At 44.2% G+C, this 22,030-nt stretch overlaps 1 protein-coding gene across 1 annotated transcript in view; it reads left to right on the forward strand.

The window, feature by feature from the left end:
• PLXNA4 (plexin A4) overlaps positions 1-21,595 on the forward strand; it is a 627,987-nt gene extending 606,392 nt beyond the window's left edge. Inside the window, exons 28-29 of the mRNA XM_074269561.1 lie at positions 10,287-10,437; positions 13,852-21,595. Of these exons, the coding sequence (XP_074125662.1) occupies positions 10,287-10,437; positions 13,852-13,947 (247 nt within the window). The 3' untranslated portion in view covers positions 13,948-21,595. The remainder of the gene's footprint in view (positions 1-10,286; positions 10,438-13,851) is intronic.
• Positions 21,596-22,030: the final 435 nt, after the last annotated feature.

Genomic DNA, 22,030 nt, shown 5'->3' on the forward strand with positions numbered 1-22,030 from the left:
TCTCTCACGCAGCTGCTGCGGGTCACGAGCAGCCCTGGTCCACTTGGTTATTTTTAGGAGTGGTTTGACGGTTTCCATTTCTTACACCACTAGTTTCTTAGCAACCAATGGGACTCGCCGGAATGCCACCTCTTCCCTTGCTCGAGGCCTCCAATCCTTTCCTTGTCTCCTCTGGGCACTTCTGGGGCGGGGAACAGAGAGGGAGCTGGAGACCGGAAAGGAGAGAGCAGGTGATTCATTCCCCAGGTGCTCCCCGGCCCACTCAGGAATGATTCAGTCCCCGAAACTCGCTGGCCGACCGGTTAGTTTTGGGGGAAACTGAGGCACGGGAAGCCAGGATTGGTTTAGATTCCCCCAGCAAGTCCAGATCAAGCCTGAGGCTCTCAGCATCTCCTGTGCAGACCACGCCTCTGAGCCCCGGGCAGGTGAGAAACTTAAGTCTGAAATGTAACTGACTCCAGAATGTCAGCTCCCCAGGGTGTAACTCAGACTGGTCGTGGCTTCCTGAACTTCATTTTCCCCATCTGTAAAATGAGAGGGTTGGACGTGTTTGGCCCCTGAGATCCCATCAAGCTTTTGAGCTGTGATTCCATAATACTTGAGTGACAGAGAGACAGAGACAGAGGAGAGACAGACAGAGAGAGACCCAGAGGGAGAGACAGAGAGATGATGAGAGATAGAGAGACAGAGAGAGAGAGAGAGAAAGAGACACAGAGAGAGAGACAGAGAGAGAGAGAGAGAGAGAGAGAGAGAGAAGAGAGAGACAGAGAGAGACAGAGAGAGACAGAGAGAGACAGAGAGAGACAGAGAGACAGAGAGAGACAGAGAGACAGAGAGACAGAGAGAGAGAGAGAGACAGAGACAGAGAGAGAGAGAGAGAGAGAGACAGAGAGACAGAGAGACAGAGAGACAGAGAGAGAGACAGAGACAGAGAGACAGAGAGAGAGAGAGACAGAGAGACAGAGACAGAGAGAGAGAGAGAGAGAGAGAGAGAGATGAGAGAGAGAGAGACAGAGAGAGACAGAGAGAGACAGAGAGACAGAGAGAGACAGAGAGACAGAAGACAGAGACAGAGAGACAGAGAGAGACAGAGACAGAGAGAGAGAGAGAGAGAGAGAGACAGAGACAGAGAGACAGAGAGAGACAGAGAGACAGAGACAGAGAGACAGAGAGAGACAGAGAGAGACAGAGACAGAGAGAGAGAGAGAGAGAGAGAGAGAGAGAGAGTTATCATTTATGTTATGCTTTTCTTTCCATGGTAGAGAACTGAGTGTTACTCATTTCCCTTGGGTCTATGCCAGCCAAAAAGTAAACTCACCAGATCTTACTCTCTCTTCAAATTAGGAAAGAAATAAATGGGCTTAACCAGCATCTCATCTTTTAGAATCAGACCTTCATGCACTGAGGCCGCTGATTCTATCCCCACACAATGAATTTAGCATTCTACAGTCGGACTTCTTACACTTTGTACCCAAGGAATTTGTACAGTCCCCAGGTATAGTTATACAAGTAGTATATATATATACATATATATATATATATATATATATATATATATATATATATATATATATACACAATAACTATATAATATAGCAAATGTGCAATAAAATTCTACAAATCAAACACTGATAACAAATCTTAATTTCACACCTTCATTCAATTATGAGACCCATCTGGGATCACACGCCACGGTTTAGGAAGCTGAGTCCTAGCGGATCCTCACCTCCCCACACGTCCTGTGCGTTCGGTAGCTGCTCGGCGCAGCCCCACAGACTCTCTTCACCATCACTGCTGATGGCAGGCTTTGGATTTTTCCTTATGTCCAAAACCTTAAGAATTTCACCAAATCCAGTCCTTTCCCCTGGCTTTCTATCCCCCCCTAGAAGTACTACTTAGAATTCTAAATCTATGTGGCAGAGTATTTAAGCTTATTGTGAATCCCTTAGGATTGCTCTTTCCTGTTTACCTTTTCATGCTTCTTTTGAATCTAATATTTGATAGTCAAAATTTCTATTTAGCTATGATCTTTTCATCAGCAATATCTGAAAGTCTTCTATCTTATTGAATGTTCATTCTCCCCCCGGGAGAATTATAATCGGTTTGCTGGGTTGGTCATTCTTCACTATAATCCTGACTCCTTTGCCCTCCAGAATATCATATTCCAACCCCCCTGGTCCCTTAATGTAGAAGCTGCTAAATCTTGTGTTATCCTGATGGTGGCTCCACGATGTTTAAATTACTTCTTTCTGATTATTTGCAATATTTTCCACTTGCCCCAGGAGCTCTGGAATCTAAATTCTATATTAATATTATACATAAATATATAATTAATATTCTATATTCTATATTTTATGATATATGTATAATATATTATAATATATATTATATAGTCTCTCTGTCTCTGTCTCTTTCTCTGTTTCTCTCTCCATCTCTCCTCTCTTCTCTTCTATCTCTGCCTCTTTGATTCTCTCTGTCTCTCTCCTCTAAATTCTATATTAATATTATATATAAGTATATTAATTCTATAATATTCCTTGGCGTTTTCATTTTGAGATCTCTTTCAGGAGGTGACCAGGATTGTTTCCATTCCATTTTACCCTCTGGTCCTGGGATATCAGGCCAGTGTTCTTTGATGATTCCTTGAAATAGGATGTATGACAGATTGTAAGGCATTTAGGAACTCTGATGGATTGAACATCGAAGTTGGGGTCAAGAAGACTTTAGTTTAAATCCTGCTTCAGACAATGACTAACTATGTGGCTTCTTCACTTGTAAATGGGGATAATACTAGTGCCAACTTCTCAGGGTTTTAATAAGGGTCAAATGATATCTCATTATCTGTAAGTTACTTTTCAAATCTTAAATAAATCCCTAAATGCCTGAAAACTGCCACTTCTCTCTGAGAAGATTAATTGAGATTGCATATGTAAATATGAGATTGCTATCTAATTGTAAATTATTATAGATATAGAGAGCTAGAAGAGACCTCTGAGGCCATCTATTCCAACCTTTTCATTTTACAGCTTAAGAACTCGAAGCAATTGGAGAGGAGATGATATTTCCAGGTGTCAGAGGCAACAGAGGAAGATTTGCAGTCAGGGACCCCAACTCCCAAATCAATGCTCTTTGCCCCGTTACTATATTGTCTTCTTCATAGCAAGTTATCACAATAGCCATAACACTCTTAGGGCAGATTTACTTAGCTTCCTAAAGTCTATGTTTCTATAGATGATGAGAATAAATGTGGTCCCGAACTCCATGGGGGTAGGCAAGCATGAGAACAGGTTCAAAGAAAGTTGATGATGATTTTCCTTGGTCTGGTCATCTCCGCCACGCTTTCCCAGTCTTAACTAGCAAATACTCACTTAGCAACCCAAGTACCAGCCCTCATGGTAAAGTCTGACCTTGAAAACAATGCCTTTTTTCCCTGACTTCTACTAAAAATAAAATTGAGGGAACATACATGGCACAGTGTGCTGGCACTGGAGTCAGGAGGACTGGAGTTCAGATCCAGTCTCAGCTGGGGACCCCAGACAAGTCACTTAACCCAGTTTGCCTCAGTTTCCTCCTCTGTAAAGTGAGCTGGAGAAGGAAATGGCAAACTACTGCAGCATCTTTGCTAAGAGAACCCCAAATGGGGTTATAAAAGTTACACGATACTGAAATTAAACAATAGCAACAACACCTCAGAAACATTGGTCCACTCCCACTCTAACAATCAGTGATTCTGTCTGTAAGATTAATGTCTCCGAGGCATGAAGCAGTGAGAAGACCACCTTACAGGGAGAGAGCTCAGGTTGCTTCAGGTCCCACCTCATTCCTTTCACAGTGGCTTGGAGAGAGAGAGAGAGAAGCAGGCTTAGGGAAGTAGATAGCTGATTTGGGAAACAAGAAAACCAAGACCCCCCTATGACATCTGGCGTGCGACCCTGGACAAATCACCTGATCCCTCATTCTAAGGCAATTCCCTAAGACTTTAGATTTCAGGGCTACCTTGCACTGAAGAAAGAAGTTTCCTCATCCAGGAATGCTCTTTCACAATGAAAACACAGGTATCACCCTAATTTCCTAGCCTCTAATAGCGGGCTCTAATAGAATAGATAATTAGAAGTCTTTCTGCTTCACACAGAAAGTGAATAGGACCCAGGAAGAGTCCCCAGCATTACCATAAGCTGAAGGACTCATAGTAACCATCCCCCTAGAGAGTCCACAGATGCCCAGAATGACTTTACAGTGGAAAGAGCTCTAGACCTAGAGGTGAGGACCTGGGCTCAATCCTACCCTTTAACTTTACTGATTCGCTTAACCTGCACCTCAGTTTCCTCATCTGTAAAATCATTAGGCTGGTAGTTTCTAACATGGCTTCTAGCTCTTCATAGAACTTGAAGGAATCTCTCTAAATTCGCACCTCCCAATTTTACAGATGAGAGATAGCAAGCCCAGGGAAGTTGTGACTTGCCCAACATGTAAGGGTCAGTGGTGGGATTTAAATTCAGATCCTTTGATTTCTTCCTATACAACACTGCTTTCCCAAGGCTGATGTTGGGAGTTTAAAAATTAAGTGGGAGTAGGGGCAATGATCAAGGAAAGGAGGGGAGCTCACACCCAAAAAAGTATAAACAGGTGGCTAAAAGAAGGTCCAGATCACAGCAAAACCATCCAAGCAGATCGCAGTATGTCGTACAAGAAGGTACAATCCTATCTGATCTTCCTGTCTCCCGGAGTCTGCGGGGGAAAATCTGGGAAGGATTGCCGCCTTATCCCATTCTTCCATCTTCGGGCCATGGGTGCATCCCGTTAAATCCCCAGCTGGGAACCAGCTCATTGACATGCAGGGATCTCACAGGAGGAAATTGGAGTAGAGGGGCTGGGTCTGACCTTTCCCTTCCTAGCTGCATAGCCAGCTGACTGAGAACACTTGTTTGAAGTTCATTAACAGGGCTTAATTGCATTCTTCACAATCAATAAGCTGTCTCTGTACAGGAGCCAAGCACAAAGGCCACCACAGCAAGCACTGAAAAGGAGGCAATTGTGCACAGAGCAGCGAGAGCTTCACAGTGGGGTCCCTTTACCAGGCTGGAGTGGTGCAGGCGAGGGTGTGGGAGATAAGGAGGACGCCGCGGGGAGGGGACAAAGGATCAAGGTTGGACCAGCTCGGCCCTGCGGGGCCCCGCAGAGGCACCTGAGAGGCAAGAACCCCAGAGACTCAGCCCCTCTCCCGTCCTCCCTTAGAGTCATCCATCCAGCTGCTGCCAGGAAGGTTTGATTTGTGAGATAATGACAAAAACCATAAGATTACCAAATTTAAAGCCCGAACGAACCTTGGAGATCAACCTGTCCAGAACCTTCATTTTACAAATGAAGAAATAAATAAATCAAGAAACTTTACGAAGATCGTAAAGATTATAAAAAAGCAGCACCGAGATTCAAACCCATGTCTTTTCACCCCAAATTCACCTTGGTCCCTTTATTGCCATGTGGAACAGATAGCTCAGGTCACAGGCCAAACTCTAAATCCTCATTGGGGGCTCGCTGGCTAACAATGGAAGACATGAGAGATTATGGGTAATCTCATGCAAACCCATTCCCACCATGAGAAAAACACATTCTCAAACAAGGGACAGAACAAACCCTTCTACCCCCCACTATTAATAAAAAAAATCTCCTTTTTAACAAAATAGAGAAAATAATTAGGGATTTTAATCATGATGATAGATAAGGCTTGTTACAATAGATTAGAGAGGCTATCCAATAACTCTTGTTTCATTTTTATAAAAAAATGTATCATAGTGCCTCATTCTACTCCTCAATACAATAAAAAGAAGGAAATTTGTGGCTCCTCAGTTATGACATAAAGATAAATTAGTGGATTTTTTAAAGACATGTAGTATAAGGCCTAATGTGTAAGAATGAAGGCCAAACATCATCAATCAATCATATCATCTAGGAAATATAATATTTTCAGGGCAGGGATTCATTCTTTCAGAAAGAAATAATAGGTTTTTTTTTCAAATTTCTTGCATTTCTTTGAATTTCTATCATTGTGTTTGCATCAAACAAGGCACCTGGCCCATAGTAAGTACTGAATAAATTTTTGGTGGTTGATTGATTGATTTAAACAAATTGGACTTCAAATCAGGCCGCAGGGAGCCATATTTGCTCCATGACCTTGTGGATTGTGCCATGAGAGTAGTAATGGGCTTAGGAAGCAATGACATAAGCAGAAGGGAGCTGCATTGGAGTCGTAGGTTTATTATCCAAGCCATCTCTCAAGTGCCTTTCCTAGTTCTAAATCTAATCACCTCTTCTCAGAGATCTTTTTTAGTAGCTTCTTTCAAGGAGATTCTTTCTAAGTGGGAAAACAACTTTAGTAGCAGCATGATTGGTACTTAAGAAATGTTTATTGTTTGATAGAAACAGCATTAGGAGCAGAGTCAGATGACATGAGTTCAAATTTTGCTTTGGCTGTATATATCTATGTGATAATGGACAAATCACTTATCCTCTTTGGACCTTAGTTTTCCCATCTTAAAAAACAAGGGGAGAAATTACCTGAATAGACTAATTTCCCTACATACTCTAGATGCTAGGCCATAAAAAATAAGGAATGTCATTGTTTAGTTGTGTCCAAGTCTTCATGAGCCCTTTTCTTGGCAAAATATACTGGCGTGGTTTGCATTTCCTTCTCTGGCTCATTTTACAGAGCAGGAAACTGAGGCAAACAGATTTAAGTAACTTGGGGTCACATCTGCCTGATTCCAGGTCCAATACTACCTCCATTACACCATCTAACTATCCTTATAAAGAAAGGGATCATGAAGAGCTAATGTTCATATACATGTGTGAAATGTGTGTTGGGGGAGGGCCATTGGGGGGATCTATCTCTCTCTCCCCCGGTGCTTGCTCATGACTTGTACCCCTTGCTCTGGGAGGCATCTTTAGTATCCCCTTCTCCATCAATCCCTGTCTCCTTGGTCCCTGTTCTAGTTTCAATGATGAGTTCTCACTCTCAGAGCCCCGGAAACCACATCTCAGTGCTGTGAAGCTCCCCAGTCCTCGCTTTCAATGAGAGTTCTCCAGCAGTAAATTGAACTGTCATTTCACCAAAGCACCTGAGCCTGATAACCGGTGTACCACTGAAGTGGCTCCCCTCGTCAGCCTGTCTTCCAGCCCCAGGGCATTGATAGGAAAGAGAAGGGAAAAGGACAGCCTCCCACTGCATGGCTCCAAGGTCAATGCTGGGGGAAGAGACAGGTCTAGCAGCTGATTCAAGAGCAAAAAAGCATGCATGTCCAGACCTCCAGTGATCATTTCCATTCACGGAACTCCCAGGACCTTACATACACGATCTCCAGCATCCCCCTAGCTTCTAGGTCAATATTCTAATCTTTTAAGGGTACTAAGAGCTTAACTGAGATGTAAGCAAAGGGTTAGGAGGTCCCAGGTGTCCCACATTCCAGATCATCTCCATCTCATAAACACAGGAACATGTTTAGAACAGAAAAGCCCAGAGAAGAAATTGGTCTTCTTTCTTAAATTTGGGCTGGGAAGAGTCTTTCGGGGTCACTTATTGTGTGAGATCCCTCTTCTATGGGTGGTTCAGAATAACCTGAGTTAGTTGAACTAAGTCTCATCTTCCACCTCACTGTTCAGAGGAAAGGCAACCTAGAATTATATTGATGTTATTAGGGATGGGAGGGAGAGTTAATTCCAAGTCCATACTCAAAGCCTCCTCAATCTGCTAATATTTGTTAGAGCTAGAATCCTGATGGCATAGCCTCAGGGAGGTTGGGATAATTATTATCATGTTTTAATAATAATATAATCAATAATTAATATCAATATTCTCCTGATAATGAAATGATGAAGAGAACTAACTGAAGATTACAAGCCCAGCCCTTCTCCTCATCCCTGAAGCCACCAAAAGATAGCAATCGGATGCTCTATATTCCTAAGCTATAAATCTTGCCTTTATGGTTACCTCCAGCTGTGTGTGATCCCTGGGTTGGAAGCAGGGATTGCTGACTTCTGTTCATAACTCCCCAAAGAGCTCCTTCTATTTCTCTGCCATGTTCATCCTTAACTTTGATCTCCTTGAGTTGGGCAACCCAGAGGTCCTCGGAGTTGGGGAGGAGGGGGCCAGGTGGAGGAGTGGGGACTGGATGTCTTTGGGGCACGGGAGCCTTATAGCTCCTCATTAGGAAACTGGGCAGCTTTTCTCTGGCAGGGGGGGGTAGACTTGAGTTTTGGTGCGCAAAATGTCAAATTGCAGAAATTAAAAATGTAAATGCTGGCATCCAATTAACCAGTTGACAGCAGTGCACAGCTGCAAGTGACAGTGACTGATTGCCTTCTGCCAGCCTCCTACCCCGTCCCCACCTTTTCCCCTTCCATCCTTTGGAAAGGAAGAGGACATCAGGAAAAAGTGGCTATACTAAAGAGAGATGGGGGTTCCTGGGTGGAAGCACCAATGGGAGAGACTCCAGCCTTGTAGTGGACGGAGCTCTATAGCTGCTGATCGTGGATTGGAAAACTTGGAGTCAAATCCTAGCTCTACCACTTACATCTATGTGACCATGGACCAGTGACATTCATCTCTCTGGGTCTCAGTTTCCTTCTATGTAAACTCATCTCCAAAATCCCTTCCAACTCTAATAAAAGTCTTTGATTCATGTGTGGCTCACAGCTACAGGTAGAAAAGATCATCTGTAGGCTCAGTGTCCTGTATATGCCATGAGACTATTTGGCTGCAGAGCTGATGGGAGAAAAAATAGAGAGAGGAAGGAGGTGTTCTTAATGCCCTCCCTGGCTCCCCAGCTCCACCTTATGTCCTACTTGATCTAGACAAAGAAGGAAAAAACTAGGCCTTCAGAGGAGAGCCTGCCTGCCTCAGTTACATATAAGCTTTCTCAGGGATGGATTCTTGTCCTGCATTGGGCATTAGTGCTGTTGAGAGGCAGCTAAGTGTTAGAGGTCAGCAGTATCAAACTTAAATAGAAATGGAGCCGGCTGCCACATTTTCCCTTAGAAAGCCACAAACTGACATTATTTTATGTTGTATTCTATCTTTATTATTTTGTTAAACATTTATCTGGTTCAGACTTTAAAGGCCACGATCTCTGAGGCTTTCAGTTAGACCCCTCTAGATAAAGAACAGAGTAATAGCCATGGAGCGAGATAGATTCAGGTTCAAATTCTGCTTCAGATCCTTTGCAACAACAACAACACCAAAATTTGGTTCTGACATATATATTGTACCTAGGATTTACTATAAGATATTTAATATGTATGGGAATGCCTGCCATCTAGGGGAGGGGGTGGAGGGAAGGAGGGGAAAAACTCGGAACAGAAGGGAGTACAAGGGAAAATGTTGTAAAAAAATTTACCTATGCATATGTACTGTCAAAAAAAGTTATAATTATAAAAATTAATAAAAACGAAATTAAAAAAAATTCTGCTTCAGATAACTGGGCAAGCCAGTTAACTTATCTCTGACTCAGGTTCCTGATCTGCAAAATCAGGGTTTAGAGTAGATAGCCGCTAAGGTTCTAAGTCTGTGATCCTATGAAAGAGGTAACTCATTGCTTTGCCCGAGAGAAGGAACTAGACTTCTGTTGCCAGACTCAAAGGTCCATCAGTCGGTCAGCAAGCATTTACTAAGTTCTTACCGTAAGTTACTGGGACAGCTAGCAGCACATTGGATAGAGTTCTAGACCCGGAATCAAGAAGACTCATCTTCCTGAGTTCAGCTCCAGCCTCAGATGTTTATTAGCTGTATGATCCTAGGCAACCCTGTTTGACTCAGTTTCCTTCTCTGTAAATTGAGCTGGAAAAGGCTCCACTCCAGTTCTTTGCCAAGAAAAGCCCAAATAGGATCACCAAGAATTGAACGTGAGTGAGGAAAAAAAAAAAAAAAAGATTGAACTCCTGTCTTAGGCTGGTAATACAAAGATAAAAATAAATAAATAACCCCTGCTCTCAAGGGGAGCTGAGAAGTAAGGGAGGGGTTGGTAGAGAAAGTCCTGTGGAAATGAGTCAGAAGTTCAGTCTGGAAAAGAATGACAACCAGTTAATGGAGACCTGGGCCTCCGTGGTACATCAAAGGTTCTGGGACGCCCCAGTCAGAGACTGGTGGAAGAACCTGAGGGTGTGTACATGGTCAGCGGCTGTTTGGGAGCACCACCCGCCCCAGGAGGTTTCCATCACGTGTCCATGCCCCCCCCCCACTGTCTTTCCCCACTTTTGACTTTGCCTTTTCTCCCTCTCACCTTCCCTCCTGGCAGATATTACTCAGACATCGGGAAGATGCCAGCCATCAGTGACCAGGACATGAACGCCTACTTAGCCGAGCAGTCCCGCATGCACATGAATGAATTCAACACAATGAGTGCCCTCTCTGAGATCTTCTCCTATGTGGGCAAATACAGTGAGGAGGTAAGTCTGGACCTCAGAGAGGGGGCAGCGGGCTGGTAAATGACCTCTCAGGCTCTTCCCAACCAGAAAATTCTCCCAACAGAGTCTTGTCACTGCTCTACCACTCCAAGAGTCTGGGGGTTTCTGCCCCAAATATCGTGGTCCCAAGATTCAGGCTTTCCCAAGCACTGCCCCCTAAAGAATCCCCCTCAATGTCTTCCAAAGCACACAAGTGATCAGTCCAACTGCTTAAGTGCTGCTATCACCCCCAAAATCTGGGGGTTTCTGCCCCAAATTTCATGGTCCCAGAATTCAGGCTTTCTCAAGCGCTACCCCCTAAAGAATCCCCCTCCATGCCTTCCAAAGCATAGCACACATGCACACATGTAATCCATCTTTGCTACCTTATATGGAAATCTCAGGATACAAACCATACCCAGAACAGTAATCCTGTCTCATTACTCATTTTTGGCTCAACCCCAGTTAACAAATAAATCAGGTTTTTATGATCATATCCACTTGTCCTTCCTAATTCTCCTTGACTTCTAACGGCAGCCCTGGGAAACCGTATCCTCATAGTTTTTCTGAGCACTAAATGAAGTCAGACCCCTTCTTTCTAATCTCCAAAATATCTCTTCCCCTCCCACCTCCCAACTCTTGTTCCAGGGTAATCCTAGTCTCTTTTAGGCTCCAAGGACGCCCACAAGGCAGCTCACTTGAATTCTGCCCTCAAGTTTCACTGCCCGAGTCTCCCCTTTTTTCTGGCCCTCAGCCCAGGACAAAAGTCTAAAGAAGGATCCTGTGTCCTAGCTCCTAAACTCAGTTTTTCTGGAATCTCAAGTTTTTTCATAATTCTGACTCCCAAGGGCACCAGCCCATCTAAACATCATGGACTTCACATTCGCCTTTCTTGGTCAGATTGTCTTATAAATCAACAGACGCACCAGCCTTGACATAGCTAAAGCCCCATCATATTTCAATTAATTAGGCTAGGGTGATTCTTAATTTACCTAGAATCAGGGGACAAAGATTCAGGCAGAACTGGGTAGAGCATTGAATCTTGTCTCTTACTTCCAACCTTTCCACCGTCCACGGAAGGAACTCCCGTGAGTGAAGGAGATGCTGAGACTTTTCCCTGCTCCCCCACCCTAACCTAGCTCTTCTTCATCAAGCCCACCTCAATTAATGATAAGTCTCATTTTTGGACTTTAACATTTTTTTGTTTTTATTTATTATTTTATTTTTTTTACATTTGCTTTTAAAATTTTTGACTTCTAGGTTCTCTTTCTGATCCCTACACACAATTAAGAAACAACTTGTGAAATTATGCAAAACGTTTCCATACAAGTTGTGAAAGAAAACATAGATCTGCCACCCCAGTGAAAATTAAAACCCAATGACAATAGCTTTAGAAATAGTTATATTTATGTAAATTATATGAAAATCTTCGATCTCACTAGATCCTCGCAGCAGCCGTGTGAAGCCAGTGCTCTTGTTATCCCCATTTTACAGATGGGCTGAAAAAGGAGGACTAGCCCAGGACTACACAGCTAACAGGATTTGAATTCAGGTTTTCTTGACTTGAAGCCCAATGCCCTACGCACTAACCTGGGTCCCGTTATCTCCTCGTGTCTGAGGTTTGGGGTGAATGAGTGCGACACAAGGAGAAACATAAAGAAAGTGAAAGTATACTTTTTCCTATTTAAAAACAAAACAAAACAAAAAAAAACAAGAGACACTAGACTAAAATACCTTACTCTTGTTCCCCTTTCCATCTCTTGATTATTTTTCTGTCTTCCACCTAACTGACCTATTTTCAATTTCCCTTCATTGGGCCCCCCAGTATAGAGGAAAGTAGTGGAATTCCAACCAGAGGATCTCAGATTGAGTCTCAGCTCTACTGCGTACTAACAGTGCGAACTCGGGCAAGTTATTTATTTTTTGAAGACTGTTTTAGCACCTGTGAAATGGGTATAATATTGGCACTGCAGATGTGATTGGGAGGAAACCACGGAACACAGTCCAACATGACACTTCCCTTCCCACTTCTCAAGGATTCCCATTTGTTGAATATTTTCTATTCTTGAAATTTCTAGACATTATGACCAGGGCTAGTTGTGAGATAGATGCTGTCTTCTGTAGCTTTCAGGTTCCATCCTGGAGCCCATAGCCATTCAAGTAAAGACTCAAAGAATATTCATTTTCAAACTTGTGTGACTGTGGGCAGTTAATCGCTGGGGCTCAGTTTGTGGGAAGGCTGAACAAGCCTGAAGTTCCCTCGGTTCTGACACTGCTGGTTCTGAGGGACGTGACAGCCGTGTCTGGGTCACTCTTTCTCTCCAACGTCCTCACAGACCAACCGTAGGCTTGACAATAGCGGAAACGGCCCAGCAGAACGATGAGGTCAGCACTTACTGCCCTTAGCCGCCTTCCCGGCCTCCCTTTCCCACCCCTAGGAACAACCTCAGGCTCTCTCCGGCTTCCCCTTCCTCCAGCTCAAACCCGCTCTCAGGCAAAGCTGAGCTCCCTGAGACACCGACCCCGCTTCCCCACCCAGAGCAGTCACTTTGCAGCACGCTCAGATGTGCGACTCTCAGGCCAACAAGTTGGTGAGGCATTTATCGTGGAGGGCTGCAGACCACCCCGGAGTCCTGCATTAGCTCTCGGAATCATAGATTTAAAATTGGAAGGGATGTCAGAGCCCCACTGAGACTGGAGTCTCATTTATAGTCCAGAAAGACCTATGTTCAGGCATCTCAGGGCATCTGAGGTAGGATCAGAACTCGGGTTCTCCTGATTCCAGCTCAGTGCACTATCTCCTATGGCACGGAGCTCCATGGGGTCATTTGAGCGGTGAGGGCTCTTCCCCCTCATGTATGTGGAGTTCTCTCAGCAAAGAAACAAAGCAGAAGGCGGGGCATCCCAGGAAGTGGCTGAAGCTCCTTCAGAAATGGTCCCCGGGGAAGTGGGCTGCTCAGTTCCCACAGCCACCGAAGCCGCACTTGCACCAGTGTATTTTATACAATTTTATATAATTTTTCTCTACTGTTTGTTACTGTCTCCGGCAGACACTCAAACCGCGCACCACTCTCTATGGCTCCGTGTGAGCTTCTGCCTTCGCGTTCCCATGTTCACACACATGCACACACATACCTGCATGGTATTCTGACATCTCCATGTGCCAGAATGTGTCCCCACACCTCCCTTCTGCAAACCCGCCCCCCACCAGCCCTGCAGGATGCTCACAGCCTGACATGCTGCATGGGCGTGTACACACGGATGCACACCTGGAGGGGCGTGGATGCCCTCATGACTCGGGCGTGTGTTTGCACCCTGGCCATGAGCACGTGTCTCCATGCACTGCCTGTGGCACCCCGCCCACACACCGAAGTGCACGCCGGTAAGTAATCTGTGCCCTTGGTCCCTTCTCTACAGATCCTCGGACCCTTGGACCACGATGACCAGTGTGGGAAGCAGAAACTAGCCTACAAACTAGAACAAGTCATAACCCTCATGAGCATAGACAGCTGAGAACTGTCCTTCCGAGACTCCCTTGGAGGGGGGACATACCAAGCCGTGCCTCAGACTAAATCATCATCTTTACCAAGTGCAAGTTCCGACTGGCTACAAGCATCACCTGAGCAGCGCTCTCCCTCTTCTCTCCTCTCTTGCTCTCTCTCTTTCTCTCTCTCTCTCTCTCTCTCTCTCTCTCTCTCTCTCTCTCTCTCTCTCTCTCTCTCTCTCTCTCTCTTCCTTTTTTTTTTTTTTTTTGCTCTGCCACATCCTCGGTGGGACCAAGCCACCCAGTCCCCAGCCATCCTGGCAAGACAGAAAAACCACAGAGTAGGAGCAGACAGAAGGACACAAGAGCTGAGATCTCTTTCCCAGCTGCGGCCCACCCTCAATGGATGATGATATCTCCAGATGGACAGGGGTCATCTCTGTGCTGCTGTCGCTCCCTTTTGTTTCCCCATAGCTCCTTCTTGGGATGGACCCATGGCCTAGGGAATGGACAGAGGAACTCAGTATTATGTTGGCTGGGAAGACAAGGACACAGCTTTCTCCTTCTGCCTGACATCCAACTCGAGCTCTAGCCAATGGTCCCTTCACTCAGCGGCCTTGAGAAGGAAAGCCTCGCCTTCCTGGGTAAAGCCAAGATTCCAAGGAAAAGACGCCCAGAGAACTCACCCTTCTTCTGCTTCTGTATTGCTGGAATTCCCCAGGCTGCCCTCCCTCTAATCCCTATATAGACCAAGCCCCTCTCTTGGTTCTTTCTCCCTGGAGAAAAGTCAATGGGAAAGAAAATGTTACCATGGAAAGACACTTGGGTTCAAACCTTTCTTTGCTATTTACTCCCTGTGTGACCTTCAGTTTCCTCATCTGAAAAATGAAGGAGATGTACTAGATGGTCTGTAATAGTCTCTTATAGGTTTAAGTCAATGGTTCCATGAAAAACTGTGATCTGACTCCCAATAGCACAAAAATACAGTGTATTGGGGAAGGGAAGTGGTGGGGATGGGATGGCAGGGGGATTGTCCCGTCTTAGAACAAGATTTCTTATTTTTCATCTACCTTCCCGTTTAATGGAATCACCACCATCTCCCCAGGTCTAATCCATTGACTCATCTCTGCCCAGGGCCTCACACTGAACGACAGAAAGCAATTGCTGCTCCAGTAACTGTCTCTCTATTCCCCATCATAATCACTCATCAGGGGTCCCTCAGAAACACAGATTGTGTCTGGGAGATGCTTTTCTCCAGTTCTATGAAAGGAAGTCTCCACAGCCTTCTTTACTTTCCCAGCAGCACCCCACTCTGGGGCTGATACTCAGCTAACACACTCTCCCCGTCATGGTTCCATCAGCATCCAAGCTGTCTCACCTGTAACTCCCTCCCTCATTACCCTTCCGGACATCACCTATGATTGGTGCTCCTGAGCAGCCTTAAAATGGCCAAAGCAAATGGCCTTAACAGAGATGAATGGTGGACCTTAGCTTAAGGACAAAACTGAAGGAAGAATCACTCTAACTCTGTCATCTGTCCAAATCCTTTCTTGGTTAAATCCAAAGCTTACATACACACACATACATACATACAGGCAGGCAGACTGGGGCTACACAATGCATGCTGGAGCATTAAGGTTAGAATCAAGAGAGACTTAGAAGTCATCCCATCCAATTCTCCACCCAACACGAGTCAGCCTCCAAGCAGCCCCAGCCCCAGGTGATGGCCCACCTGAGGAGACAAGGAAGCAGAAGAGAAGCACCTTCTAGGGGATGTGCCGGTAGAGGAGGTCAGCTCCACTTCCATGTTACACTCCTTGCCATCAAATACCTTTCTCTGTTACTTATTTTTAATACAGTCTAGTAGGGAGAGGATGAAAGTTATAGTTTTCCCAGCTCTTTGGGGGAGATTGGAGGGAAGGATGGGGCTATCTTAGAAAGCGTCTGTATATGAACATGCACCTGTATGCATGTGTGGCTGGTTCAGGGCTTCGAGACTGGGGCTGTTGTGTGTGGGTCTGAGACTTCTGTGATCAGATAATCAACTCATCCTGCAACTTAAAGACATTTATTGCAACATTTGCTAAATGGCTCGAGTACTCGTGGCTAGAAGGGAGAGGAGAGGAGATAGTGATGGGGAAGCTTCACCCACCTGAGAGAAGCCATTTTAGTTGCCTGCCAAGTTTCAGGTTTTGATGGTTTGGGGGCTGGGGTGGGGGGAGTGAGGAAGCAAGAAATAATGGACATCCTGGGAACAGTAGAGAATTTGACAGGAAAAGAAAGGACATGTTAGGTACGTGGCAAACAAGTGGGAGAATGGGAAAAGATTCATTTTAAGAGAGAGAAAAAAAGAAAAACCAAATGCTTTGGTGAATGAATTGCTAGGTGGAGAGACTTAGAAATTACTTTTTAGCTGGTTGCTTCTCTTTCCTCTCAACAACTTATAGGACCAGGCAGGCTGAACAAAGTAAGCAGGGGGCTGGTCAAGGAAGAACCTGGCCACCGAAACTCTTTTGCACATATGATGGGGTTGGGGAGGAAAGGAGGGAGACACAGATCTATTTAACACAAGTTTGCCGAATGGAAACTGTCTGCGTGGGTGCAAATATGTATGTGTGAATAGGCTTTGATTTTTTTTTTTTTTGCACAACTAGAATGGAAAAAAAAAAAGAACAAGCAGCAAAGAATATTGTTGTCATGGTTCTGTTGAAACTTTTATTTTTTAAAGAAATGTTATTATTGTTGATATTGATAATATTTTGCTGGTACAAGATTTTTTTCTCCCTATTTTTGTTGTTGAAAAAAATTTACAATTGCCTGAGAGAAATATATAGATCTTTAAAAAAGAAAAGGGAGAAAAAAAAAAAAAGATCACCATATCACAGCCTCCTTATTTCTCTTGGAAGATGGTATTTTAATTTGTAGAGAAGGAATTTTTAGAATTGTTGTAGTTGTTATTGTTTCTTTCTGGTCCTCTGAACATCCAGTTTTTCCCTTTGTCCAGAGAGCGTTGAGACCTGGAATCATGGGAATCTCCCTGGCCGGAGTCCGTCTCATGTTTTTTGTCACTTTTTCTTTCTGTTTCATTCGGATTCTCAGTGCTCATGTGATACGATAGAAAACTAAGGTAAAAGGCTGAGAGTGAGAGAGAAAAAGGACCCATTCCATCTTTCCAGCTGAGAAGCTCGGGCTTCCTCACATTCCTTGCAAGCATCCAAAGGGTAGATGGAAATTGGCAGCATTTAGGGCCTCGCCACTGGGGAAAGAGAAAACTTAGACTGAAAGGGCAATGCTCTCCCCAGATAATGAGAGGTTCTTATTGGAGGCTAGGAAAACCTCTATTTCACAGCTGACTCTTATGGTCATAGCTATAGCATAAGGTGGAAACTTCAACCCTAAAAGTCTGATCAGAGAAGAGTTGACCTCTTCTCCTTCCCTTCTTCAATGTTATCCTAATCAATCAACAAGCATTTAATAAGCACTTACTGTGGGCCAGTGGGATACAGAGGAGATAGTTCCTGTCCTCAAAGAGCTCATAGAACAGAGGAGCTGGGATTCTTTCCTCACCCCGTCCCTACTTTATACTTCTTCTCCCCGTTACTTTTGAGCCCTGGTAGTTCAGAGGGTGACCTTGTCCCTGCTCTCCCACCTCTGCCCCATTGGGGGAACTGAATATAAAGGTAAAGGTGAATCCTTAAGGAAGAAAGGGAACCGCTATTAGCTATTTCTGTCCAGGGACTGAAAGGTTACACAGAGATTCAATCTGCACCTGACCAGGACACTGGCGTGGTTCACACACGGGACATAGCTTTTGTGTTAGTCTCTATGGCCTTCATGAAGGAAAAAGGGTTTCTTTGCTTCCCTTTCCCTCAACGGTGATTTCAGGTACAGAGACCTTCCAGAGTCACCTGGGAAAGGGTGGGAATGTCCCTGTGCCCAGGCTGGGACTAAAATTAATCCCTTAACACCCACCCAGACTATACTGAAAGCCCACTCTCTACACCTTATAGCCAAGAGGATAATTGGGAGCCACTGTTAGTGGTCCTAGCCCCCAGAAGAGACAACTTAGAACAAGGAAACGAGGAGAAAAACAGGGGCCTGAACTGATCCAATGCCAAAGAAAATAATTTAGGAAGGATCTCCTACAGGTGGGAGTGGGGGGCAGTTGCACTCCAGTCTGTTCGAGGCAGGGAAAGGAGATGCTGGCTGGACTCCCCCTGCCTCACTCCTTCTCTGTCCCTTAGGTCACTCCCTCCCTCTGCCTGCAGCTCTGGATCCCAAACTTCCTCTGTGTGAGCCCTTCCATGTCCTGCTGTGCCTGAGTCCAGCTGCATGTGTGGCTCTCAGTGCCCGGCAGCTTCTTCACTGCCCCCTTCATGGCCATGCATGTCTCCAAGGTCCCTCTCCTTCTTCAGCCCCATGCACGAGAGGCAGCTTCTGCTTGGATGTTTGTGGAATCTCTAGGATGCATGCTCTTGTCTCTGCTTTCCCCCACAGATCTAGTCTCTTACCTCCCTTCCCTCCATTTTCCCTTTTCTGCCTTTTTCCCCTTCCTCTTTCTCTCTGTCTCTGTCTCTCTGTCTCTGACTGAATCTGTCTGTCTCTCTCTTCTCTCTCTGACTCTGTCTCTGTCTTTTGTCTGTCTCTCTGTCTCTCTCTCTCTTCTCTCTCTCCATCTCTGTCTCTGTCTTTTGTCTGTCTCTGTCTCTCTCTCTCTTCTCTCTTTCTTTCTCTCCCCTCTCTCCCAATAAGCCTGGAAGCCAGTCCAGGCAAGCCTGTGGTCCCAGGAGTTACAGCCACCATAATTTCTCCTTGTTCTGATCAGCTTCACAAAGTAGGTCCACAGCTGGGCTAAGCCCCTGTGAGATGCTGGTGGGAGCACAAGAACAAAGACGTCCTCTACTCTTGACCTCAAAGAAGCAATTTTTGATCTCCTCGTTGTGGGCATTCTCTTAACCAGCACAGGCCATAAGGAGACTCATTTGTGTCTGTCCCAAGGCATCCTCTCTTGCTCTCAGTCCACTTCCTTCCCAGAGGACAATAGCCTGCTCCCCCTGCCCTTATCCTCTCCTTTTCTGCATCAGGTGGAAGGTGACTGATAACCTTGGATCTGATCCAGAACAAAATAGTTTAGTTTTTTTTTCCTTCTTATCCATGATCTGAGTCTGAGGAAGAAGAAGCTTGCATGGAAGGTCACAATAATTAGGGATTAGAGAGCTAATGACAGTCTCGGGGGCTGTGGTGGAAGCCCTTGCTGGGAAACAGTTTTTAAATGAACCAAAATAATAAAAATGGTCAGGAAAATCCCTAGAGAATGAATGGATCTCATTGTCTTAGTACTTAGAATGTATCTTTGGATCCAAGAGATTGTTGCTTTTCAACACACCCTTTTCCATCCTTCTCTCACCCTAGAACAAGAGATAGGGCTAGGACTCCTAGAAGGCTAATAGTTGAAACAGGAAAGAAAGAGACAGATGGTGGATGAAACCAACAAGCCTATTGTTGGAAAAATCATTTGTCACGTTTTAGAAGGGCCAGCCTTGGGTTCTGGACCTTAGCCACCAAGGAAGTCATTGTCTTCCAGGGCAAGTCTATGAAAATCAGACGCTCAGAGCTGGAGATGCTACAAGACATCTTTTGGCCAATCCATCCTTGATAAGTAGTCATCCAGCTTCCACTTCCTCCAGGAATGGGGAGCTCACTACCTCCTGAGACAGCTAGTTCTCTTTGAGGGATGCTTTATTTGTTGGGAAATTCTTCCCTAAGCTGAGCTACAACCATCACTCTTAGTTTGCCCTCTGGGTCCTGGCTTTGAATCCTGACTCTGCTCTCCTGTCATCCTGAACAGCTTGCATCACCTCTGGCCATCCAACTTTATCATGTGCAAAATGGAGGGATTAGATTTCATGATCTCTAACTCACAGATCTCTTAATTTTCAGATGAGCATTTTTTTAAATGCTTGGAAAAAATGTTCTTGGCCCTTGCTGCCCCAGATTTTCTTTTCTCCAGGCAGGTGAATGACCAATTGAAATATTTTTAAATCACATTAGAAAATAAAATCAGTAGTTTAGTGAGCCTAGAATTGTGACTGAGCAACACAGGAAACAGAGGACCATAATTCTCATTTGATCATCTCCTTTGGACTTGTGTCTCATGTCTAGGACCAGGCCTTGCTTACAGTAACCTTGCTTCTGTAGACCAGATAACTTTGCAGAGAACATGATCAGTAACAGTATGGGTTTCTTATGGTAAAATCTTTATTAAAATTTTAAGATACTCTGAAGCTTTGAAGGTAGCAGGTGAGACTCCTTAGAAACTGAGTCCCACAGTAAGTAGTTGACCCTAAATTGGTACCCAGAGAGAATCAGTTACCCTGGCTTCAGCCTAACATAACACACCTCTGCCATATGCATCTATTTCTTTTTCCAGAATAAGGGCATCTTGGTCAATATTGGTTGATGTGGTTTCTCAAAATTATTATTGTTATTATTATCTTGAGGGTGTCTTTCCCCCAGGAGGGCAAAGCAAAGAATAAAATTATTTAACAATGCAAAGGAAACTTAAAAAAAAAAACAGACTACCTGACCAAAAATAACAAAGGGAACACAGAAAGCTGCTCACATTGACAGACCAGTCAGCAGTTCAATACGCACACAAACATAGATATAATATATATTTTTTATTTTCTCCCTCTGGTTACTGTTGTTAGTCTGTTGGCTTGTTAAACCTTCCGTTCTTTAGCAAGAAAAGCTAGTTTACCTCAGAGAATCCGTTTCCATTTGGAAACCAATTACTTCAAGTTTTGTAAGCATTGCCCTCCATCCCCCATTACTGGTAGAGATTGGGGGAAGGAAGGGAAGAGTGTGGGATTTGTGCTTCATGAACTTGGGACCAGAGAGTCTAAAATAATCGTTGGTTACTCTGGTGGTTGGTAATGCTAGGTACACTACAGGATGGGAATGAAATGTTGGACTCCAGCCCTCCCTTTCTCTGTCGGGGTTTAAGCTGGACCAGCCCATCTTTTGATACCCGGTAGCTATAGCAACCAACAGGACTCCCAGGCCTTGTCATTAAGTAAAGATCATCAGCAAATGAGCTGGGGTATGGGAGAATTGGAACAAAATCCCATCCTGATGGGTTCTCAAATCCCAATCCTGGAAAAGGAAGAAATAAGTACATGGCATGGATAAGGAACAGGCAAACGGGTGGTTTAAGGAACAAGCTGAGCCACATGCTTGCTGTGGGACTCTCAGAGACTCGGTAGGGAGGTGGGTCATGTCTGCCCCATTATCTCCCAGCCCCAATTTGTTTCAATAAAGCTTCCACCTTAAACACTGACCCTTTGTAAAAACATATCCTTAGACAACAGTGTTAACATGAGCCTCAAAGACATGTGAATGAAATCTGTTAGAAAGGAGGTTTGGGTTTCGTTTTTGTTTTTTAAAAGAAAGAAAAAACTATCCTAGTGAGATAAAATGATTAAAAATAAATTTTAAAAAAGTAAACTTATGCTATTTAAATTGGAGCCCAGTTGTTACTTGGTAAAGGTAAGCTTCTGTACCTTTGTTATAATTAATTGTATACCTGTGTATGTAAATATAAGGCATTCCTATTTTGCAGTCCAGAACAAAAAAAAACCTATTTGTAATATAGAATAAAGTTTATTAAAAAAATAATTAAAGTTGTTATTGCAAATATTCCTTTGTGCTCCTGAATCAGGATTATAATGGTTAGGAAAGGAGTTGGTAGGAGTGGAATGGAAGGAAAGAAGACTGATATTATCCAAAATAAAAAAAAAATACACAGTATGACCATTTTCAAGGTCAAGTACCTTTTCCAAAATCATGTTCATAAAAACTCATGTTTTTGTAATAATTTATATTTATATAATAGCTCTTTGGGGTTTATAAAATGTGGTCCCCTCACCACAATCCAGTGAAAATAATACATTGCATGTATTATCCCTATTTTACACATGAGAAAGCTGAGGCACAGGAAAAATTAAATGATCTACCTAAATCACAGAGCTAGCTCACACCAACATCAACATCAACATCAACATGAGAAGTTTACTTTATCAACCCATTGTTCTCTGAGATACAAAAGGCTCA

The sequence above is a fragment of the Sminthopsis crassicaudata genome, chromosome 5 (assembly GCF_048593235.1).
Source record: "Sminthopsis crassicaudata isolate SCR6 chromosome 5, ASM4859323v1, whole genome shotgun sequence".
Classification (NCBI taxonomy): domain Eukaryota; kingdom Metazoa; phylum Chordata; class Mammalia; order Dasyuromorphia; family Dasyuridae; genus Sminthopsis; species Sminthopsis crassicaudata.